The sequence below is a fragment of the Salvelinus fontinalis genome, chromosome 17 (genome assembly GCF_029448725.1).
Source record: "Salvelinus fontinalis isolate EN_2023a chromosome 17, ASM2944872v1, whole genome shotgun sequence".
Classification (NCBI taxonomy): Eukaryota; Metazoa; Chordata; class Actinopteri; order Salmoniformes; family Salmonidae; genus Salvelinus; species Salvelinus fontinalis.
Window position 1 is genome coordinate 11,915,469 of NC_074681.1, and position 15,855 is coordinate 11,931,323.

The 15,855-nt window shown below is 42.9% G+C and overlaps 1 protein-coding gene across 2 annotated transcripts in view; it reads right to left on the reverse strand.

Annotated features, from left to right (window-relative positions):
* LOC129813696 (transmembrane inner ear expressed protein-like) overlaps nucleotides 1-15,855 on the reverse strand; it is a 48,860-nt gene that overhangs the window by 10,690 nt on the left and 22,315 nt on the right. The window contains exons 3-4 of one of the 2 annotated variants that reach the window (XM_055866121.1): nucleotides 5,963-6,112; nucleotides 3,795-4,840 (exon numbers count right to left, since the gene is read on the reverse strand). In XM_055866121.1, the coding sequence (XP_055722096.1) occupies nucleotides 4,707-4,840; nucleotides 5,963-6,112 (284 nt within the window). In that variant the 3' untranslated portion in view covers nucleotides 3,795-4,706. Of the gene's footprint in view, nucleotides 1-3,794; nucleotides 4,841-5,962; nucleotides 6,113-15,855 lie in introns of those variants that run through there. The other variant, XM_055866120.1, reaches the window with a different exon arrangement.

Sequence of the window (15,855 nt, forward strand, 5' to 3'; positions counted from 1 at the left end):
ACTTGTCTGTAAGGCAAAGAATTAGGGGAGTTAAGTTGCACTTTGTCCCTAATCCTCCCCTCATCGTTTCCTCCTGTCCGGTGTTTGCTTTACCGTCTCCTGTGAATGTCAAACACTTACGGAATTTAACATTTCGAATTCTCTCACAAACGGAATTATATTTTCATTATCACTTTAACCAAGCTGTCTGAAACCATTTTTTAAAATGTAGGCCAGGGGGGAACCATGAGGGCCTTCTACGCCTTCAGAGAAGGCCTAAGGATTTTTTAAAACTATAAATGTCGTTTGAATTTATATTTCATCTTTTCAAAACTATTTCAAATGTATTCTAATTTTATTTTTAAATGATATTCTGATTAAATCTCTTCGATTTGTGTTGGAAAGGGTTAACACTGAAAATATGTTTTTACCTACATTCATACGGTTTCTTTACTGTGTCCAGTTTGCTAATTATCCCTGAAATGAAAGCTAGACAGTCAAGGAGGAATTTTCTTTCTTCACATTTTGACAGTGAGGAAATAACAAGCTGTCAATGCGGCCCTCGGGACATTGTTGAAGACCGACTGCAGCCCATGTGAGAATTTGTTTGACACCCCTGAGCTATATAAAAGGCGCCATTCAATTTATAAAGGCCTTCTCGAAGGCCAAAATAGCGAGTAGTAGTTTTCCGACAGTCTAGCTAGCCAGTTTTTATTGTAAGCTAGTAGTGGCTGCAGCAGCTGTTATCGAAAAAGATGTTGCTAATTTGTTAGATTCGCCATTTTCAAGATTAGCTTTAAACAAATTAAGTTTCAAATGATTATCATCTGTGAGTGGAACCGTGTTTTATTTATTCTTGCTCGATTGCTGTTTGTAGCTATCTTTTTGAATATAGATGTGTGTGAAACATTTTCATTTACATTACATTTAAGTCATTTAGCAGACGCTCTTATCCAGAGCGACTAACAAATTTGAAAGTTCATACATATTCATCCTGGTCCCCCCATGGAAATTGAACCCTGGTCCCCCCATGGGAATTGAACCCACAACCCTGGCGTTGCAAGCGCCATGCTCTACCAACTGAGCCACACGGGACCACGGGATCAATTTTCCACTTAAACTTTAGATCACCGGTTAGGCTACTTTATGTGCTGAATGTGAAAAATACGTTTGCAAATGGAAATATTTTCGCATTTCGATTGGGAAATGCTTAGTCTAATGGTTGTTTTTTTGTATTCTTATGTGATTGAGACCTACTGGCTTATTATGTCTGAGTGAATGGGCTACTTATCTTTCAACTTCATGCTGTGTGTGACTGCTGTCTTTCTATCGACCCTATGTGTTTTACAAAAAGTCTGCTCTCCTACATGGTGATAGTGATTGCGTTAGGCTACCGTAGGTTGTGTAAACTGTGTGGTTGTTGTTGCTGGTAGCATTATCTGTACGGGTGCTGTGTCTGTGAGTGGAAGCCAGTGGCATGGCTCAGCCTCAGGCCTTTTTTATTCAGTTGGGCGCATTAAGTGATGTTATGTTCCTGTTATTATACTTGATTTTTGAGTTTGGTACAATGTGTTGGAAGATTTTCTTTCCACACTTTTTTGTTCTAGGTAGAACCATTTGGGGTTCCACGTGGAACCCTCTGTGGAAAGGGTTCTAAGTGGGACCCAAAATGGTTATTCTAGGAACCAAAAGGGTTCAACCAGGAACCAACAAATGTATTTCAAAGGGTTCTCCTATTGGGACAGCCAAACAACACTTTTAGGTTCTAGATAGCACCTTAATTTCTAAGAGTGTAGGTCCAATAGCCAATGTTCCCAACTGATTTAGGTCATGCAGGTAAAGTGTGCAGTAAAACTTTTTGAGAAGGAAGGGATGTCAGTATTACCACAGACTCTTTGCTGTAGGGGCCGATTCTAATTTAGGAAATTATGCCTTTCTTACGCTCGCCTTTCCTACTCACAGTAGTTGGTATTCAGACTTACCTTGTGCAGGTGCGTAACGGGCTTTGAAGGCGGGGTTCCCTTGCGCCCCTGAATAAATGTAATTCAACCTCTGAAAACTCTCCCACTTGCTGGCCAACATATTTTGTCGTGGCCTTTTCATTCAATACGGTTGTCATCTTAAACCATCCCTTTAAATATGGTGTACCTCTAATTAGAATTTTATCGTCAGATTAGAATACATTGATAGAACGGGTTAAGAAAATAGGGATCAATGAAAGTAATCCATCTAAATATATGCATATTAGTTTCCGTTTCAGCACCAACTGGTAGATTGTAGATTATTTAGGCACATTTTAGGGTTAGGGAAAGCTGTATGTATGAATCATTAAAGAAATATGTTTGGAGAGCCTTTATGCACAACATATATTGATGGGTTCAAAATACAGTGCTATGATTCATCCTGAAAGTTGTCATATTCAAGTTCAATCCATTAAACATTGGAAGTTGGAAAGAAGTATACAATAGGGGTGGTCCTGTAAATCTAACCTAATTGTCACTAATTATGGAACTGTATGACAACGTTCCATTCGTTGTGAACCGATTTTCAATTTGCTTCCATATGGTTGGTTTCACATTCATCTCCAGGGATGATAAGGAATAATCATTTAAAACAATTGCTATGTATTTACAATCCCCTTCTCCAAACGGATTACTAATTTACCTAGCTCATATCAATAACTCTTATCAATGTATACATTACAGTGCATAGAGAATGCTGTTTTTTCTATAAGAACGTAGATGCTTTCCCCACGTGATACCGGCAGGTTCGCTCAACCTTAGTCATGGTTTCCTTACTATATGTGGTCGAATTATGAGGGAATTAAATCAATGTCAGAATACGGTTTATCTGTAGACACACCACCGCCACACCTTAATTTCTTAATTCCCCCCCCTCCCCCAATGAATAGCGGGTAAATAGCATGCTATTCTCATGCTTAAATTCAAGGTCAGAATACGCATGGAGAGAAAAGTGCATACAACGGGAACAACGTTCCATTTACGCGCGATTAAATCAGGTCGGAATCGGAGCCTAGATGAATTGAAGATGAAGACTATTATTTGGTTCAACATTGCGGTCAATGCCAAGAATGGATTCTTAAAGGTTAGGTTTGGATGAATCCCTGGGTAAACAAATAGAGCTGTGTGGGGTTCATGAGTCTCCACGATTATAAACCATATCTGTTAATCCTTTCCATTTATAATTGCCACACAGCCTTTCTCTCTCTCTCTCGCAGCACATGGTTAACTACTTATATGTTCACTGCAGAGGTTTTGCTGCGTAAATAACTGCATATTAGATCCAGTATCCCCTTATGCTGCATTATAATATACAGCTGTTCTCTTTCATGTAGATTATGATTTCTCTCATGGATTAAGCTTGTCTCTGACTGACACGTTCATTATGGTAGCAATCCAAATACAGAGTCAGTCCCCAAAAAGCACTATTTTGTTCATGTTATTGTAAAAATAATAATACCGATATTGTGGTATAGTACTGATATTGTGCATTATATATTTACATGTATTTTAGACCCATGTATACCCATGTAAACCTGTGTGATACTTGGAGAGGACAGAAGGCATGTGCAGAAACAAGATAAAGGTAACACAACAAGTACAGTTTGTCAGTGGCTACCAACCTTAGACCTGGATGATCTACACATGGTGTGCAGGCATTTTTCCCGACACTAGAACATGCGATTCGACTAACAATTAAGACATTGTTGGTTCTAGGTTGAGAAAAAGCCTGAGTACCTTGTAGCTCTCCAGGACCAGGGTTGGTTATCACGGTTGTTATTGTATAAGCTTGCATGAAAGGGAAGCTATATTTATTCAAAGCCAAGCTTCCAGATTGAGTCAGAGGAAGAGAAGGAAAACAACAAATGACAAGCATAGACATGCAACATCACTGACAGAAGCCTTAAAGATTCATCTACATTTTTTCATAATCCACATTTGGCTACCAGATACTGAACTTGCAGTTCTGTGTCCAATGTACAATCAATGTGTGATCGACAAGGATGAGTATATTAACAAAGAGCAGATGAGGAAATAGTGAAACCCATTTCAAGTACTTAACACCTACAATTGTAACTCTTCAGCAGGCAATAGTCTCAACAATCTCCAAGTCATTCTTTCTGGGAAGTAATGACCAACGCTGAGCTACTCAATGAACTATTCTATTCAGCTATTCATTCCTTTTTTGTGAATTACTGAATGCTGAGCTGCATTCTCCAATATTCCCTCTAGTGGATTGCCCATTTTGTCAGAACATAAATAGGAATGTGGAGAGGGAAGTTGAGAAGAAATAATAAGAAATAGGAAACGGAGGGATGGACGTAATCCAGTCTCAGGCTGAATGAGGGGGACCAGAAGGAGGGAGGAAAGTCATCCAGTCTCAGGCTGAGTGAGGGGGACCAGGAGGTGAAGGAGGGAGGAAAGTTATCCAGTCTCAGGCTGAGTGAGGGGGACTAGGAGGAGGAGGAGGGAGGAAAGTCATCCAGTCTCAGGCTGAGTGAGGGGGACTAGGAGGAGGAGAAGGAGGGAGGAAAGTCATCCAGTCTCAGGCTGAGTGAGGGGGACTAGGAGGAGGAGAAGGAGGGAGGAAAGTCATCCAGTCTCAGGCTGAGTGAGGGGGACCAGAAGGAGGAGAAGGAGGGAGGAAAGTCATCCAGTCTCAGGCTGAGTGAGGGGGACCAGAAGGAGGAGAAGGAGGGAGGAAAGTCATCCAGTCTCAGGCTGAGTGAGGGGACCAGTGAGCTCCTCCTCCTCTCTCACCACTGGGAGCTGGCTGCTGCTGGCGCTGCGAGCCTGGACCTGCTCAGAGACCGTCGGGAGGGATGCAGTGTCCAGGAGCGCTGGAGGGACAGGATGAAGAGGAAGAGATGGAGAAGGATGAGGGGGAGGAAGAGAGGGAGGATAGAATGGAAGACGAGTGTGAGGATAGAGAGTAGGAAGAGGAGGACAGGGAGGATGAGGAGGAGAAGAGGGAGGATGAAGAGAAAGAGGAAGAGAGAGAGGAACACAAGGAAGAGAGGAGGAAAGACAGGGTTTGGAGAGGAAGGGTACAGGTAAAATGGAAGGGATAGGGTTGGAAGATGAAGGATTGAGGGAGGAAGAAGCCAAAGGGAAGGCATGAAAGTTAGAACAGTCGCAAAGGAGACAGACTCTGACCTAGAGAAAAAAGCTTTAATGTAAAGTCAATGAAACTTTGAATATCCTGTATTCATTCATCCAGAGTGTGTTTGTATCTCCAAGACTATATGTCTATGTTGACTCCATCTGCATCTTCAGTCAGATAGGACAGGGAAAATATGGCACATTAAACTAATTCAAAACACCATTTGCATCCAGAGAGATTCAGACAGAGGTGTGTGATTTCGTGCTGCTTGTTATCCGTCGGAAATGAGAGAAAACATATCTTAGCTTCGAATGATTGGAAGTGATGACCATTAGCATAATATGATATCTGAGAGAAACATCAAATTAATTAATACAAAAGCTGTCAGGGGCCCAGTCTCGTTAGTGTGCCAAGTCAAACAGCTATGATTCTCCTACTGTATAAACAGGCCTAGCAGGTGGTATTTCATTAATAGCATCCATAACTCGCTCAGCAGTTGCCTGTCAGAGTAGTTCTTAGAGTAGTGTAAGTAAACAAAGGATGCACACCTCGCACTTAATTTTCTCCTTGCTGTGGATTTATTTCACCAAGGAGAGAGGAGTGTGTGACTTTTTTTCCATTTGTAAAGTTATAATGTAGTTCAAAGAGAGTAGGGACATTTGTCACAAGGAGAAGGGATGTCCTAAAATGTACACCGCACCTGCCTCCTAGGGACTTTGTCATAGAGAGTAGTAGGGATGTCCTAAAATGTACACCACAACTAACTCCTTGGGATTTTTGTCATGGGCAGAAGGTTTTTTCTATAATGTGCACCATAGTATTCTTGGGGAGATTCTGAGAGGAGCTTTAGCCTACTTACCTCCTGGGATCTCTGTGAGCTCGTTGAGAGGAGGCACTGTCTCCAGTGTGTTGGCGTAATCCTTAGCTGCTACTCTCTGAGCATGTCGCGCCTCAATCTCCTTCTTCGTCCTGGGGATACGGCATTTGAAGATGCAGCATAGGGTTATGACTTACAAATGGAGAAAGAGGGAGACAAAGAGAGAAAGATAAAATATAATAGTATTTCCTATGTGGAATGTTATGTGTTTCTGAAGTACATCTAAAGACGTTTTGAATTAGACACTACTCAACTGTGTCACATTACAGCTATTATATAACTGTATAAGTGACACTTCATTATCTGCTGTTAGACTATTTTCCTTTTTTGTTGATTTGGGCTCTGTCATGACATGGTCAATTATTACTGTATAGATGTCTGATGGATTATCACCCCTTATTGAACCATGCATCATGTGGTTTGATAAACCAATCACAAACAGACTGTTACGGCATTCCTCCTCCTCTTCAACCGAAAAGGAGGAGTAGTGATTGAACCAAGGCGCAGCGGGTTGTGAATACATAATTTAATAAAGACACTACAAAACAATGAAGACAGAAAACGACCTATACTTGAATAAACTACAAAATAACAAAACCGAAATGTATAGACAGACCTGAACAATACGAACTTACAAATAACGCGAAGAACGCACGAACAGGGACAAATAGACTACACAAAAGAAAGATGAACAAAACAAACCGAACAGTCCCGTATGGTGCTACAAACACTGACACAGGAGACAACCACCCACAACGAACACTGTGAAACAACCTACCTAAATATGACTCTCAATTAGAGGAACGCCAAACACCTGCCTCTAATTGAGAGCCATACCAGGCAACCCTAAACCAACATAGATACAGACAACATAGAATGCCCACCCAAACTCACGTCCTGACCAACTAAGACATACAACAAACTAACAGAAATAGGTCAGGAACGTGACAGAGACGATGCCATTACCATTTGGAACTCTCCCTCATAATAACCATCATGACAATTCAGCGCATATAATATTACAGGACCCTGATATTTATTTAACCTTTATTTTAGCAGAGTCCCCTTGAGACCAACGTCTCTTTAGCCAAGTATAACTCAACTCCACACATTGTCCCGTGTAATTGAGTACTGTTCTTTGGGTGCTGAAATCCATAGTATTAAAACATATATATAATAATTTTTTACCCCTTTTCTCCCCAATTTCATGGTATCCAATAGGTAGTTACAGTCTTGTCTCATCGCTGCAACTCCCATATGGACTCTGCATCCTCCGAAACACAACCCATGCATCCTCCGAAACACAACCCAACCAAGCCGCACTGCTTCTTGACACAATGCCCACTTAACCCGGAAGCCAGCTGGACCAATGTGTCGTAGGAAACAGCGTACACCTGGCGACCGTGTCAGTGTGTACTGAGCCCAACCCGCCACAGGAGTCGCTAGTACCCGATGGGACAAGGACATCCCTGCCGGCCAAACCCTCCCCTAACCCAGACGACACTGGGCCAATTTTGCGCCGCTCCATGGGTCTCCCGGTGGCAGCCAGCTGTGACAGAGCTTGGAATCGAACCCAGAATCTCTAGTGGCACACACCACTGCGTCACTCGTCGGGCCCGAAATCCATTGTTTTTATACAAACTTTTATGTGATGTAGGAGCTCCAGTCCGCCCACACTAGTTGCTGCTCAACTCTGTTGATGTAAAGTACATCATGGAGTTCAGTTTTATTTGGCTAAGGTCTAAAGCCCTGCATCTCACAATAAAAACAACAAATTACACATTCGCCTCTCCATGCATCATGCAATATATCTGTTCAGTATGTAAACTAGTTGGACGATGAAGCCAAATACAGTGCCTATCATAAGTATTCAACCCCCTTGGATTTCATCACATTTTGTGTTACAAAGTGGGATTAAAGTGGATTTAAATGTCATTTTTGGACAATGATCTACACAAAATATTCTGTAATGTCAAAGTGGAAGAAAAATTTGAACATTTCTCCTAGATTAATGAAAAATATAAAACTAATATACCTTAATTAGATAAGTTCAAAACACCTTTGGCAGCTAATTACTTCTGTGAGTTGTGCAATATTTGCCCATTATTTTTGAAAAAATTCTTCAAGCTTCGTCAAGGTGTTGGGGATCATGACTAGACAGCAATTTTCAAGTCTTTCTATAGATTTTCAAGCAGATTCAAAACTGTAACTTCAAATCAAATGAAATGCTTTGTAACAACAGGTGTAGACGGAAAGTGAAATGCTGACTTACGGGTTCTTTTCCAAAAATGCAAAGTTAAAGATAAAATATATAAACTACCGGTCAAAATTTTTTGGTTTGTTGTTTCATCTGTATAAACAATAGTACGCAAGTATAAACACCATGGGACCACGCAGCCGTCATACCGCTCAGGAAGGAGACACGTTATGTCTCCTAGAGATTAACGTACTTTGGTGTGAAAAGTGCAAATCAATCCCAGAACAACAGCAAAGGACCTTGTGAAGATGCTGGAGGAAACCGGTACAAAAGTATCTATATCCACAGTAAAACAAGTCCTATATCGACATAACCTGAAAGGCCGCTCAGCAAGGAAGAAGCCACTGCTCCAAAAACGCCATAAAAATGCCAGACTACGATTTGCAACTGCACATGGGGACAAAGATCGTACTTTTTTGGAGAAATGTCCTCTGGTCTGATGAAACAAAAATAGAACTGTTTGGCCATAATGATCATCGTTATGTTTGGAGGAAAAAGGGGGATACTTGCAAGCTGAAGAACACCATCGCAACCATGGGAAGCTTGTGGAAGGCTACCCAAAATGATTGACCCAAGTTAAACAATTTAAAGGCAATGCTATCAAATACTAATTGAGTGTATGTAAACTTCTGTCCCACTGGGAATGTGATGAAAGAAATAAAAGCTGAAATAAATCATTCTCTCTACTGTTATTCTGACATTTTACATTCTTAAAATAAAGTGGTGATCCTAACTGACCTAAGACAGGGAATCTTTACTTCGATTAAATGTCAGGAATTGTGAGAAACTGAGTTTAAATGTAATTGGCTAAAGTGTATGTAAAATTCTGACTTCAACTGAATATATATATACATATATATATATACATACATATATATATATATACACTGCTCAAAAAAATAAAGGGAACACTTAAACAACACAATGTAACTCCAAGTCAATCACACTTCTGTGAAATCAAACTGTCCAATTAGGAAGCAACACTGATTGACAATAAATTTCACATGCTGTTGTGCAAATAGAATAGACAAAAGGTGGAAATTATAGGCAATTAGCAAGACACCCCCAAAAAAGGAAAGGTTCTGCAGGTGGTGACCACAGACAACTTCTCAGTTCCTGCTTCCTGGCTGATGTTTTGGTCACTTTTGAATGCTGGCCTGCTGGAGGTCATTTTGCAGGGCTCTGGCAGTGCACCTCCTTGCACAAAGGCGGAGGTAGCGGTCCTGCTGCTGGGTTGTTGTCCTCCTACGGCCTCCTCCACGTCTCCTGATGTACTGGCCTGTCTCCTGGTAGCGCCTCCATGCTCTGGACACTACGCTGACAGACACAGCAAACCTTTTTGCCACAGCTCGCATTGATGTGCCATCCTGGATGAGCTGCACTACCTGAGCCACTTGTGTGGGTTGTAGACTCCGTCTCATGCTACCACTAGAGTGAGAGCACCGCCAGCATTCAAAAGTGACCAAAACATCAGCCAGGAAGCATAGGAACTGAGAAGTGATCTGTGATCACCACCTGCAGAATCACTCCTTTTTTGGGGGTGTCTTGCTAATTGCCTATAATTTCCACCTTTTGCCTATTCCATTTGCACAACAGCATGTGAAATTTATTGTCAATCAGTGTTGCTTCCTAAGTGGACAGTTTGATTTCACAGAAGTGTGATTGACTTGGAGTTACATTGTGTTGTTTAAGTGTTCCCTTTATTTTTTTGAGCAGTGTATATATATATATATATATATATATATATATATATATACACACTAAGTGACACGAGAAGTAAATACACTGAATAATGAATAAAAATAACGCGTAAAAATGGCAGGGAGTACCAGTACCAAGTCGATGTGTAGTGGTACAAGGTAAATGAGGTAGCTATGTACAGGTAGCGGTAAAGTGACTAGGCAACAGGATAGATAATAGACAGCAGCAGCAATGTATGTGGTGAGTGTGAAAGTATGTCTGTGTGTGTGTGTGTGTGTGTGTGTGTGTGTGTGTGTGTGTGTGTGTGTGTGTGTGTGTGTGTGTGTGTGTGTGTGTGTGTGTGTGTGTGTGTGGTGTCAGTATGCTTATGTGCGCGTGTTATGTGTGTGTTTGGGCATATGTGTGTGTTAGATTGTCTATGTACGGATGTGTGAGCGTGTGGGTAGAGTCCAGTGTGTGTGCATAGTCAGTGCAGGAGAGAGAGTGAAAGAAATGTATGTGTTGGGGTGTCAGTGTAAGTATTTGTGAGTGTACCTACCCGCCCCCAGGTGGTGAGGGTAGGTAACAACATCTCCACCCCGCTGATCTTCAACACAGGCCCCATAAGGGTGCGTTCTCAGCCCTCTCCTGTACTCCATGTTCACCCACGACTGCGTGGCCATGCACGCCTCCAACTCAATCATCAAGTTTGCAGATGACACTGCAGTGGTAGACTTGATTACCAACAACGACAAGACGGCCTACAGGGAGGAGGTGAGGGCCCTCAGAGTGTGGGGTCAGGAAAATAATCTCACACTCAATCTCAACAAAACAAAGGAGATGATCGTGGACTTCAGGAAACAGCAGAGGGAGCAGCCCCCTATCCACATCGACGGGACAGTAGTGGAGAAGGTGGAACGTTTTAAGTTCCTTGGCGTACACATCACGGACAAACTGAAATGGTCCACTCACACAGACAGCGTTGTGAAGAAGGCGCAGCAGCGCCTCTTCAACCTCAGGAGGCTGAAGAAATTCGGCTTGTCACCAAAAACACTCACAAACTTTTACAGATGCACAATGGAGAGCATTCTGTCGGGTTGTATCACCGCCTGGTACGGAAACTGCTCTGCCCATAACCGTAAGGCTCTCCAGAGGGTAGTGAGGTCTGCACAACGCATCACCAGGGGCAAAATACCTGCCCTCCAGGACACATACACCACCAGATGTCACAGGAAGGCCAAAAAGATCATCAAGGGCAACAACCACCCGAGCCACTGCCTGTTCACCCCGCTATCATCCAGAAGGCGAGGTCAGTACAGGTGCATCAAAGCGGAGACCGAGAGACTGAAAAACAGCTTCTATCTCAAGGCCATCAGACTGTTAAACAGCTATCACTAACATTGAGTGGCTGCTGCCAACATACTGACTCAACTCTAGCCACTAGGTCTGCCGACGAATACTCCATCCACTGTGCCTTCAACCGGACTCCGTCGGACGTCGGAGCAGACGCTTCTACTAGCCCCGGGCTACTAACTTTAAACGCTGTGTCGCCCGCGTGCTAGCGTAGTAACGACTACGCCGCGGTTTCTCTGTTCCTTCTATTGCTGCCACCTGGACCCTATGATCACTTGGCTACATAGCTGATGCCGGCTGGACTGTCCATTAATCACGGTACTCCATTCCATTTATTTATTATTATTTTTTGTTTATCTGTCGGCCCCAGCTGAGAACTCATGCTCGGTGTGTAGTTAACCGACCCTCTCTGCCCATTCATCGCCATTTTACCTGTTGTTGTTTTAGCTGATTAGCTGTTGTTGTCTCACCCGTTGTTGTCTTAGCTAGCTCTCCAAATCAACACCTGTGATTACTTTATGCCTCGCTGTATGTCTCTCGCATATGCCAATATGCCTTGTATACTGTTGTTTAGGTTAGTTATCATTGTTTTAGTTTACAATGGAGCCCCTAGTTCCACTCATTATACCTCTGATACCTCCTTTGTCCCACCTCCCACTCATGCGGTGACCTCACCCATTATAACCAGGCTATCCAGAGATACAATCTCTCTTATCATCACCCGGTGTCTGGGCTTACCTCCGCTGTACCCGCACCCCACCATACCCCTGTCTACACATTATGCCCTGAATCTATTCTACCACGCCCAGAAATCTGCTCCTTTTATTCTTTGTCCCCAACGCTCTAGGCGACCAGTTTTGATAGCCTTTAGCCGTACCCTCATCCTACTCCTCCTCTGTTCCTCGGGTGATGTGGAGGTAAACCCAGGCCCTGCGTGTACCCAGGCACCCCCATGTGTTGACTTCTGTGATAGAAAAAACCTTGGTTTCATGCATGTCAACATCAGAAGCCTCCTCCCTAAGTTTGCTTTACTCACTGCTTTAGCACACTCCACCAACCCTAATGTCCTTGCCGTGTCTGAATTGTGGCTTAGGAAGGCCACCAACAATTCTGAGATTTCCATACCCAGCTACAACATTTTCCGTCAAGATAGAACTGCCAAAGGGGGAGGAGTTACAATCTACTGCAGAGATAGCCTGCAAAATTCTGTCATACTTTCCAGGTCTATACCCAGTTTGAACTTCTAATTATAAAAATTAACCTCTCCAGAAATAAGTATCTCACAGTTGCCGCCTGCTATCGACCCGCCTCCGCTCCCAGCTGTGCCCTGGACACCATTTGTGAATTGATCGGCCCCATCTAGCTTCAGAGTTCGTTCTGTTAGGTGACCTAAACTGGGATATGCTTAACACGCCGGTAGTCCTACAATCTAAGCTAGATGCCCTCAATCTCACACAAATCATCAAGGAATCCACCAGGTACAACCCTAAATCCGTAAACATGGGCACCCTCATAGACATTATCCTGACCAACTTGCCCTTCAAATACACCTGTTTTCAATCAGGATCTCAGTGATCACTGCCTCATTGCCTGTATCCGCTATGGGTCCGCGGTCAAACGACCACCCCTCATCACTGTCAAACTCTCCCTAAAACACTTCTGCGAGAAGGCCTTTCTAATCGACAGGATGAGGTCGATATCCTGGAACGTTATTCCTGGAAGGATATCGACCTCATCCCGTCAGTCGAGGATGCCTGGTCATTCTTTAAAAGTAATTTCCTCACCATCTTAGATAAGCATGCCCCGTTCAAAAAATGCAGAACTAAGAACAGATATAGCCCTTGGTTCACTCCAGACCTGACTGCCCTTGACCAGCACAAAAACCTGTGGCGGACTGCAATAGCATCGAATAGTCCCCACGATATGCAACTGTTCAGGGAAGTCAGGAACCAATACACGCAGTCAGTCAGGAAAGCAAAGGCTAGGTTTTTCAAGCAGAAATTCTCATCCTGTAGCTCTAACTCCAAAAGGTTTAAGGGACACTGTAAAGTCCATGGAGAACAAGAGCACCTCCTCCCAGCTGCCCACTGCACTGAGGCTAGGTAACACGGTCACCACTGATAAATCCATGATAATCGAACATTTCAATAAGCATTTCTCAATGGCTGGCCATGCCTTCCTCCTGGCTACTCCAACCCGAGCCAACAGCTCCGCCTCCACCGCAGCTACTCGCCCAAGCCTCCCCGGATTCTCCTTCACCCAAATCCAGACAGCAGATGTTCTGAAAGAGCTGCAAAACCTGGACCCGTACAAATCAGCTATGCTAGACAATCTGGACCCTCTCTTTCTAAAACTATCCGCCGTCATTTTTGCAACCCCTATTACCAGCCTGTTCAACCTCTCTTTCGTATCGTCTGAGATCCCTAAAGATTGGAAAGCTGCCACGGTCATCCCCCTCTTCAAAGGGGGTGACACCCTAGACCCAAACTGTTACAGACCTATATCCATCCTGCCCTGCCTATCTAAAGTCTTCGAAAGCCAAGTTAATAAACAGATCACTAACCATTTCGAATCCCACCATACCTTCTCCGCTGTGCAATCCGGCTTCCGAGCCGGTCACGGGTGCACCTCAGCCACACTCAAGATACTAAACGATATCATAACCGCCATCGATAAAAGACAGTACTGTGAAGCCGTCTTCATCGACCTGGCCAAGGCTTTCGACTCTGTCAATCACCGTATTCTTATCGGCAAATTCAATAAATCAAATCAAATCAAATGTATTTATATAGCCCTTCGTACATCAGCTAATATCTCAAAGTGCTGTACAGAAACCCAGCCTAAAACCCCAAACAGCAAGCAATGCAGGTGTAGGTAGCCTTGGTTTTTCTAATGACTGCCTCGCCTGGTTCACCAACTACTTTGCAGACAGAGTTCAGTGTGTCAAATCGGAGGACATGTTGTCCGGACCTCTGGCAGTCTCTATGGGGGTTTTAAAAATAAAGGAGACTCTAGGAGTCCGGACCTCTGGCAGTCTCTATGGGGGTTTTAAAAATAAAGGAGACTCCGCACACTCTAGGAGCTCAGATGCAAAAATGTATTTACCAACGTTTCGACAGCCAAGCTGTCTTCATCAGGGTATGATCAAACACTGCGGGATGACTCGTTTATATAGTGTCAAAAGACACACAGGAGTCTGTAATCATGGCCAAGAGTGTCCTAATATCATTGGTTAATTCTCAAAATATTAAAATGGTATACAAAGAGCAGCATACAAAAATCAAATGTATAGCATACGATCATAGATTCATTTTAGACTACACAAGCTTACAAACAATTACAATGGCAAAGTCACAATGATCACAAGAATGGCTTCAGATCAAAGTCTACGTTGAGACCGAAGGGAGCAAGGGTCTTTAAGTTAAAGATCCAGGCAGCGTCTCGTTTTAACAATAAATTGTCAAGGTCACCCCCTCTCCTAGGGAGGGTGACATGTTCGATGCCAATATAACGCAGAGATGAAATCGAGTGGCCTGCCTCCAAAAAGTGAGCCGCAACTGGGTAAGTCAAGTTTTTGCACCTAATGGTGCTACGATGCTCTGAGATACGTAATTTAATTCGCGCTTTGTTTTACCCACATCATTTTTACCACAAGGACAAGTTATAAGATAAATAACTGCCTTAGTGGAGCACGTAATAACACCTTTGATTGGGATCGATTTCCCTGTTTGTGGGTGTTTGAAGGATCTGCATGTATAAGTGCCATTGCATTGAGCACAGCCATTACACTTATAATTACCATCCAATAGGGGCGCAAATAGACGTTGTTCAGGAATATCTTGGGGTGGTAAATCAGAGTGTACCAATTGGTCTCTGAGATTTCTGCCCCGCTAAAATACGACCAAGAGAAGGTCCGAAAACACATTACCGAGACTATCATCGGATTTTAGAATGTGCCAATGTTTGTGAACGATTCCCTTAATTTGTTCAGAGCGTTTTGAATAGCGGGTAGTTAGAATGCAAGAATGCTTCTTTTTGCGAGACTGGCCTTGAAAAAGATCATGTCTCGTTTTGTTTTTAATTTTCTCAATGGCAATATTAATCTGATAATTTTTGTACCCTCTCTCCTTGAACTTTCTTTGCGTCTCAGCCATATTTCTGTCGAAATCTGATTGTTTTTGCAAATTCTTTTGATTCGACAGAATTGGCTGTAGGGCAAACTATTTTTCAAGGGAAGTGGGTGACAACTGTCAGCCCTCAACAAACTGTTACGATCAGTATGTTTCCTGTAAAGATCAGTGTATAGAACAATATTTTCACACAAGATCAGAAGATCAAGAAAACTGATTTGACGTGTATCAGATTGCATAGTAAATCTCAAATGTTCAGAACAGGAGTTAAGAAAAGCATGGAATGCCTGGAGCTGTTTTGCATCACCCCTCCATAGAACAAAAATATCATCAATATACCGTTTCCAAATAATGATGTTAGGCAAGAAAACATTTTTGAGAGGATTGAAAATAGACTGTTTCTCCATGTAACCCACATACAAATCAGCATAGTTAGGAGCCATGGGGGATCCCAT